Source organism: Palaemon carinicauda, chromosome 20, assembly GCF_036898095.1.
Source record: "Palaemon carinicauda isolate YSFRI2023 chromosome 20, ASM3689809v2, whole genome shotgun sequence".
NCBI classification, from domain to species: Eukaryota; Metazoa; Arthropoda; class Malacostraca; order Decapoda; family Palaemonidae; genus Palaemon; species Palaemon carinicauda.
The window spans coordinates 113,233,898-113,243,846 of record NC_090744.1 but is presented as its reverse complement, the minus strand read 5'-3'; the positions used below and the strand labels follow the sequence as shown (position 1 = coordinate 113,243,846).

The 9,949-nt window shown below is 35.1% G+C and overlaps 1 protein-coding gene across 1 annotated transcript in view; it reads right to left on the bottom strand.

Annotated features, from left to right (window-relative positions):
* Positions 1-5,603, bottom strand: part of LOC137614387 (troponin C-like) — a 21,327-nt gene extending 15,724 nt beyond the window's left edge. The window contains exon 1 of the mRNA XM_068344178.1: positions 5,475-5,603. Coding sequence (XP_068200279.1) covers positions 5,475-5,477 — 3 coding nt within the window. The 5' untranslated portion in view covers positions 5,478-5,603. The remainder of the gene's footprint in view (positions 1-5,474) is intronic.
* Between the last annotated feature and the right edge of the window lie 4,346 nt (positions 5,604-9,949).

Below are 9,949 nucleotides of genomic sequence, written 5' to 3'. Positions count from 1 at the left end.
CAAAACATTGTATATAAGCTAGCAAATATAATAAAAAAGGAAGCTTCGTATGGTTAAATTATTTTATTGACAAATGTGAAGTAAAGTGATACCATAGGTCGAAGGGAAGAGTCAAAGGAATAGCCAAATTGGACTAAATACTTGAGAAAATTGCGGAAAATCTTCACGATTCCATCGAGGTTGAAAAGTTGCGCAATTGTGATCATAGATGGCGTTAGATGTCTCGTAGAGTCGTATGACAGTGACTTCGCAAGTTCGCAAGGCAAAATTTTTAAATCTTTGGATGGTTTTAAGGCTCGCATTTATGGAAGGACTATTTTTCTTAACATAATCTATGGAAGGAAGAATAGAAGAAGGAGAAGAGAATCGAGGCGAGAAGCAAGGTAAGTGAAAATAGTAGGAAATATGGGATAAAGAAGGAGAAGTAGTTGTGGTGACATTGTGAGTGACCAGGAGGAACGGGGCAAACGAGGAAGTACACATTGTTTACAAGTTGGTTTTCTGGCGACCGGTCAAAGATATGCGGGGGATGGTGTTTGTCTTAGGCTGGTGGGGGGGGGGGGGTTGTTGTTTGGGCCATGACAGAGGCACAGATACAGATTAACAAGATCAACAACTACGGCCACAAGATCAACGTAAGAAAAATGTAGCATCGGGATGAGAATGAGCAGCCAGGTCGCTTTTAACGATAGAGAGCAGGCGATGAGACAATTTGAACAATGATGAGCTTGCGCGAGACCAACATGCCTGCACGTATATATAAACACACATGCATATATGTATATATATATGTATATATATATATGTATATATATATATATATAATATATGTGTGTGTGTGTGTATGTATGTTGATAAGTTATATCCATGTATACACACACACACACACACACATATATATATATATATATATATGTGTGTGTGTGTGTGTGTGTGTATGTATATTAATAAGTATATATTCATGTATACACACACATATATTTATATGTATATATATATGTATATATATATATATATATATATAAGTTTATTATTATTATATATAGCCTACATACATATAAATATATATATATATATATATATATATATTTATAAATACATACATATATATATATATATATATATTTATATATATATGTGTGTGTATGTGTATGTGTGTTTATGTGTGTATATTATATATATATTATATATATTATGCACACATTTATACTATTATACACATATATGCTATGAATTACACGTACATATATATATATATATATATATAGGCATATATATATATTTATATATATACATGTATATATTATTATTATTATTATTATTATTATTATTATTATTATTATTATTACTAGCCAAGCTACAACCTTATATGGAAAAGCAAGATGCTATAAGCCTAAGGGCTCCAATAGGAAAAAATAGCCCAGTGAGGAAGGGAAATAAGGAAATAAATAAATGATGAGAATAAATTAACAATAAATCATTCTAAAAAACAGTAACAACGGCAAAACAGATATGTCCTATATAAACTATTAACAACGTCAAAAAACAGTATATCTATCTATCTATCTATCTATCTATCTATATATATATATATATAAATATATATTTATATATATATATATATATGTATATATATATTATTTATATATATATACACTATATATATATATATTTATATATATTTATATATATATATATATATATATATAGAGAGAGAGAGAGAGAGAGAGAGAGAGAGAGAGAGGAGAGAGATTCAATACTGATAGTTAAACAAGAGTGCCATTGCGCACTAGCCACTGAAATGCTCCTTCAGTGACCCCTGTCGGCAGAAATATGAAACATTCTTGTTGTCGAGCGAAGAAAATGTGTAAACAAGTTGGCCGACTTTCAAAGGGAATCTCTTGCGTCTTTCTAATTCTGTGCCCTTGAGATGCCCGGCATTACGGAAATAAGATAGTCGCCGGACAATTACGAACTCATTCCTCCGTCGTGTGGGTGTCAGGGATCTCCGAGAGAGTTCTCCAAGGATTCGTTTGTGGCGGCTTCAAACAAGGAAGCGACTGGGTGACCAAAATCTTTTTAACTTGCTCCTCCCACAAGTGTCTTCTCATAGGTGATTCATGTAAATGTAGCAGTACTACTACTACTACTACTACTACCTACTACTACTACTACTACTACTACTAATAATAATAATAATAATAAAACAAATCTTAGGTAATTATGATACTTCAATGTACCGCTTGCCGAAACAGAGGAGTAATGAGACAATGTTTCTTTGCTTGCGAAGAATATTAATATTAATATTAATAATAATGATGATAATGATAATAATAATAATAATAATAATAAAATAGATAATAGGTAATTCTGATACTCCAATGTATCACTTGCAGGAACAGAAGAGCAATGAGATAATGTTTCTTTGCGAGCGAAGCGATCCACGGTGGAGCGAAGAACCATGTTGCTTGTAAGCGGGGCATGTTAAAGATTTTGGACTGTACCCAGTGGGCATCCCTTTACATAAAATTATAAAATAATTCAATGCTAGGCTTGATCTTTCCGTTGCCTTTCCGTCAAATGTGTTTTATGAAAGATCGTGTCATTTACAGAAATATCCATCAAATAAGTCATCTGTATTTTGATTTTTTCGTGATTTTTAGCCTATAATTGTAAAATTTTATGCATTTGATCAAATTATTTGAATGATGCGAATTAAGTACTTGCAAAAGTCAAAAGTTCAAAGTTGGAGCAGATGTTTTTATGTTGACCTGGCTGACATGAGTCTTTTTATGGTTTATATGTGACATATCTGTTTTGACGTTGTTAATAGTTTATATAGGACATATCTGTTTTTGACGTTGTTAATAGTTTATATAGGACATATCTATTCTTGACGTTGTTAATAGTTATATAGGGACATATCTGTTTTTGACGTTGTTAATATTTTTTCATAGGACATATCTATTCTTGACGTTGTTAACTAGTATAAATATGACATCTATTCTTGACGTTGTTAATATTTTACATAGGACATATCTGTTTTGACGATGTTCTGACTTAGATTTTGTGTAGCATTTTGAAGTTTCAAGTCAAAATTTCAGAACTCATATCAAAGGCTCTTTCATAGTCCACAAAAGCCATCAAAAGTGGATTTCTATATTCTATGTATTGATGTGCAACAGGTCTCAAAGATTTTAGTTATTTTTTACTGTAGAAAGATTAGCCAGGAGTTTTAGGTACAATTTTTTAGATAATGTAAGATACATTTGCCGGATATTTAATTACGGTACCATGAGTACATATATATAATTTTACTTATCTGATTAGTACTTCATATATATACACACACACGCACGCACAGACACACACACACACACACACACATATATATATATATATATATATACATATATTATTATTATATATATATGTACATATGTATATATGTTATATATATATATATATATATTTATATATATATTATATATATTGTACATATATATATATATATATATACATATATACATATGTACATATATATATATATATATACATGTGTAAATATATATAGAACCATATATATATACATATATATACATATATATTAAAATATATATATATATATATATATACACAGTATATATATAGAACCATAATATATATACATATATATATATACATACATATATATATATATATATTGATAGATAGATAGATAGATAGATAGATAGATAAATCGATAATTATCCATTTCCTTATCCAGTTCCAAGATTTCTGCCATTTAATCCCCCATATGCTCCATCATATTTACAGTCTTATGCTCACCCCATTTGATCATATGCTCCACAAGTATGAAATAGGAGATTGATCCATGAAATTATATATTTACTCTGAAGGCGGATCATTTTTATAGTCACGATTTGTAGCTTAGATATGAGATTGATCAATATGATATATAGATCTATCGGGTGATGGATGTTTTTCATAGTCACGATTTATAGCTCCCATATTTTTAATAAAATCTTAATAAAGATTTTACAAATTTGATCTTTTTTCACCATAGAATTATAGGAATAAATATTCGGAAGAATATTTCTTCAGTCAAGATTTGTAGCTTAATATTTTTAATAAATCTTTATAAAGATTTTACATATTTTATGTTTTTTTTTTTTTTTATATTTTTGTCTAGAGATGATTCCAAATTGGTAATTTTTCTAGTGTTACTGTTCTTAAAATATTTTATTTTTCCTTGTTTCCTTCCCTCACCTGGGCTATTTTCCCTGTTGGAGCCCCTAGGCTTAATAGCATTCTGCTTTTCCAACTAGGGTTGTAGCTTAGCAATTAATAATGATAAAATTCATGACAACACCTATGAAGGTTCTTTTTTTATTTTTTTTATTACTCGTAAATAGATGTCGCCTTATTGGTAATTTTTGAGACACCTTGTTATTCCTTTTACAAAAAAAAAAGTCAGATACGACAGGTCATTTCAATTTCATGGTCGAAACACTTTATATATATATATATATATACATATATAATATATATACATACATATATATATTACTATATATATGTTATATATGTATATACATAATATATATATTTATTGTATATATATATTATATATATATGTATATATATATAATGTATATATATGTGTATATATATATATATATATACATATACATATATTTATATACATATACATATATATATAGTATATATATATATATATATATATGTACATATATATATATGTATATATAATGTGCATATATATATGTAGTATATATATATATATATATCACATTTTCACGAACGTAAATCCCAAATCTTCTGTGTCCCGTAATTTCAATGGAAAAATCTCCGTAAAAATACACGGTTCTCAGCCGTATTTTCAGAAAAACAGGCGACCGTAATTTTTTAACCCTACATTGTCATTATCTTTTTACTGGTTGGTGACCGTAATATCACTCATTAACGTCAATATATCCGTTTTTAAAACGGTAAATTCATAGCTAACATTTATTCCAGGATTACTTTATTATCTTTTACGGTTTGGTGACCGTAATATCACTCATTAACGTTAATATATCCGGTTTTAGAAAGGTGAATGCATGGCAACATTTATTCAGCATTACTTTATTATCTTTTACGGTTTGGTGACCGTAATATCCACATCTTTACGTCAATATATCCGTTTTTTTAAAAGGTAAATGCACGGCTACATTTATTTCCGGATTTTAACCTTTCTTTTTATGGAAACTTTTTAAGTGTTGTTTTCAAGACAGCACCACACTTCCAGGAAACTGACACCAAGATTTCTGGAAGCCACATTCGTACTCCAGTCTTAGATTTCTCATTTTTCTAAAGTCGATTATGCACATCTAAAACACCACTTCCATCACATATCTCCACCACATATATCTCCATCACATCTCTCCATCTCTTTATCTCCATCACCTCACCATCTTGAACGAGCGTTATGTTATCTGATAAGGGCCAAAAAGGAAGGAGGTGTAGGTCGGAGTTGCAGACCGAGGGCAGCCTGGTAAACCAGTGGATCTCCCAGTTGAAGGCAACCACTTTTATTATCTCTCTTTTCACAGCCCCGTGTTCCTTTATGTCCATTGGTTGATTCACCCTCCGTGACCAATCAGTCTGCCGTATTCTTTCGGGTGGGATGGCCATCAGCGCACGTCACCGCTCTCTTGTTATTTTACTTTTTTTCTTTTTTAGATTTTTAGTAAAATTCCCTGCCGTCAAACTCCTTCGTATTTAGCTCTCTTGCTCAGGAGAGCTTATGGTACCCTTGCCCTGTCCTCCCCCGCCGATATTGGCAGAGACAGCTCTCTCTCTCTCTCTCTCTCTCTCTCTCTCTCTCTGTCTGGTGGATATACAAGGTGCTCCACACTGAGGGACCTGGGGGAACCCAAACATAGAATAAGGCAATAAGTAAGGCTCTCTCTCTCTCTCCTCTCTCTCTCTCTCTCTCTCTGGTGGATATACGAGGTGCCTCACACTGAGGGGACCTGGGGGAACCCCAACATAGAATAAGTCAATCAGTAAGTCTCTCTCTCTCTCTCTCTCTCTCTCTGGTGGATATACGAGGTGCCTCACACTGAGGGACCTGGGGGAACCCAAACATAGAATAAGGCAATTAGTAAGTCTCTCTCTAAGGCAATAAGTAAGTCTCTCTCTCTCTCTCTCTCTCTCTCACTGTGGTGGATAACGAGGTGCCTCACACTGAGGGACCTGGGGGAACCCAAACATAGAATAAGGCAATAAGTAAGGCTCCTCTCTCTCTCTCCCTCTCTCTCTCTCTCTCTCTCTCTCTCTTCTCTCTCTCTCTCTCTCTCTCTCTCTCTCTCTTTGGTGGATATACAAGGTGCCTCACACTGAGGGACCTGGGGGAACCCAATCCATAGAATAAGGCAAAAAGTAAGTCTCTCTCTCTCTCTCTCTCTCTCTCTGGTGGATATACGAGGTGCCTCACACTGAGGGACCTGGGGGAACCCAAAACATAGAATAAGGCAATAAGTAAGTCTCTCTCTCTCTCCTCTCTCTCTCTCTCTCTGGTGGATATACGAGGTGGCCTCAAACTGAGGGACCTGGGGGAACCCAAACATAGAATAAGGGCAATTAGTAAGTCTCTCTCTCTCTCTCTCATCTCTCTCTCTCTCTGGTGGATATACGAGGTGCCTCACACTGAGGGACCTGGGGAACCCAAACATAGAATAAGGCAATCAGTAAGTCTCTCTCTCTCTCTCTCTCTCTCTCTCTCTTTGGTGGATATACGAGGTGCCTCACACTGAGGGACCTGGGGGAACCCAAACATAGAATAAGGCAATAAGTAAGTCTCTCTCTCTCTCTCCTCTCTCTCTCTCTCTCTGGTGGATATACGAGGTGCCTCACACTGACCTGGGGGAACCCAAACGTAGAATAAGGCAATAAGTAAAGCTCTCTCTCTCTCTCTCTCTCTCTCTCTCTCTCTCTCTTTCTGGTGGATATACGAGGTACCTCACACTGAGGGACCTGGGGGAACCCAAACATAGAATAAGGCAATAAGTAAGTCTCTCTCTCTCTCTCTCTCTCTCTCTCTCTGGTGGATATACGAGGTACCTCACACTGAGGGACTTGGGGGAACCCAAACATAGAATAAGGCAATCAGTAAGGCTCTCTCTCTCTCTCTCTCTCTCTCTCTCTCTCTCTGGTGGATATACGAGGTGCCTCACACTGAGGGCCCTGGGGAACCCAAACATAGGAATAAGGCAATCAGTAAGGCTCTCTCTCTCTCTCTCTCTGGTGGATATACGAGGTGCCTCACACTGAGGGACCTGGGGGAACCCAAACGTAGAATAAGGCAATAAGTAAAAGCTCTCTCTCTCTCTCTCTCTCTCTCTCTCTCTCTCTCTGGTGGATATACGAGGTACCTCACACTGAGGGACCTGGGGAAACCCAAACATAGAATAAGGCAATAAGTAAGTCTCTCTCTCTCTCTCTCCTCTCTCTCTCTCTCTCTCTCTGTGGATATACGAGGTGCTCACACTGAGGGACTTGGGGGAACCCAAACATAGAATAAGGCAATCAGTAAGGCTCTCTCTCTCTCTCTCTCTCTCTCTCTGGTGGATATACGAGGTGCCTCACACTGAGGGCCCTGGGGGAACCCAAACATAGAATAAGGCAATCAGTAAGGCTCTCTCTCTCTCTCTCTCTCTCTCTCTCTCTCTCTCTGGTGGATATACGAGGTGCCTCACACTGAGGGACCTGGGGGAACCCAAACATAGAATAAGGCAATAAGGAAGTCCTCTCTCCTCTCTCTTCTCTCACTCTCTCTGGTGGATATACGAGGTGCCTCACACTGAGGGACCTGGGGGAACCCAAGCATAGAATAAGGCAATAAGTAAGGCTCTCTCTCTCTCTCTCTCCCTCTCTCTCTCTCTCTCTCTCTCTGGTGGATATACGAGGTGCCTCACACTGAGGGACCTGGGGGAACCCAAACATAGAATAAGGCAATAAGTAAGCGCTCTCTCTCTCTCTCTCTCTCTCTCTCTCTGTGGATATACGAGGTGCCTCACACTGAGGGACCTGGGGGAACCCAAACATAGATAAGGCAATAAGTAAGTCTCTCTCTCTCTCTCTCTCTCTCTCTCTTTCTCTCTCACCTACACTTAAAAATTTACCATAAAAACGGTAAGGGCATGGCAACATTTATTCCAGGATTTTTACCGTTTTAAAAACGGATATATTGACGTAAAGGAGTGATAGTACGGTCACCAACCCGTGAAATATAATAACAATGTATGGTAAAATTACGGTCGGCTGTAATTTACTGAAATACGGCTGATAACAATATATATTTACGGAGAATTTCCTATTAAAATTACGGTTTTTTATGTGTAAATATACTGAAAAAAGAAGATATTTAGTACAATCTGTCTTACACTTGTAGTTGCTTTCCGTACAAATCACCAGCAACATTGATGTTCCGTTTTTTGTTCCGGGTGGCACACAGGAAAGTAACACGATGCTGTTACTGACATTACGAACTGACAGGATCTTAATGCTGCTGTTTTGTGCCCTATGAGCTGAAGTGTCACATTGCTGTCATTTTTCATAGGTGCTATCAACTTTCTCTTTATGTGATTTTCATTTGAGCGAAACTGAAGTTCTGAAGTCTTCCTATACTGAGACAGAGCAGTCTCTCTCTCTCTCTCTCTCTCTCTCTCTCTCTCTCTCAGACACCCACTATCATTCACTCACAAAACACACACACATATATATATGTATGTAATACAGTATATATATATATATATATATATTTATATATATATGTATATAGTATATATATATATATATATATGAATACTGTATACTGTATACTGTATATATATATATATATATATATTTATATCAAACATTTTGCTTTTTTCTCTTTCTTTCTCTCATACACACATAGACACCCACTCTACCTCACGCTCACAGATACTGTTTCTCTCTCTCTCTCTATCTCTCTCTCTCTCTCTCTCTCTCTCTCTCTCATTTATGTCAAACAGGCTGACATGAGTCTCTTTTTATAGTTATATGTGAAAGATCTGTTTTAATAATGTTACTCTTTTTAAAATATTTTATTATAATTGTTCATTACTTCTCTTATAGTTATTTTATTTAATTATTCCCTTTCCTCATTGGGCTATTTTTTCCCTGTTGGAGCCCTAGGGCTTATAGCATACTGTTTTCCAACTAAGGTTGTAGCTTAGCTAGTAATAATAATAATAATAATAATAATAATAATATACAGCAGGGGAACCCTACTCTACAGGACTTTCAGTCTTTTTATTATATGCATTCCAAAGCATTCAGCATTTTATACTTCATATAGCTCGTTTATTCTCAAATCCACAATATGGAAGCACTTGGTGAACATGAAAGTCTTCAGTTTCCTCTTGAAAGCCTTAATATCTTCAGTCTTTCGCATGTCTTAGGCTTATTGTATAGTCTATGTCACCCTTTCCTTATCTTTCTTTTCTTCTTTTCTTTAATGAGCTTTCCCTGCCCTTAAAGGAAACTTTTTTTTTCTTTTTTAATCTCCCTGTCTCCTCCTTTAGTTTCTTCCTCTTTTGTTCCTATGCAAGGTAAAATTACGGTCGCCTGTATTTTACTGAAATACGGTTGAGAACAGTATATTCTTTAACGGAGAATTTCCGGTTAACATTACGGTTTTTTAAATGTACCGAAAATGTAAGTTGCATCATTTATTTAAGAACAATTAAAAGTCGGTCGCCTTATTTTACTGAAATACAGTTTGAGAACAGTATATTTTTACGGAGAATTCCCGTAAAAAATAATAATAAAGTAAGGTAAAATTACGGTCGCCTGTATTTTACTGAAATACGGTTAAGAACAGTATATTTTTTAACGGAGAATTTCCGGTTAAGATTAC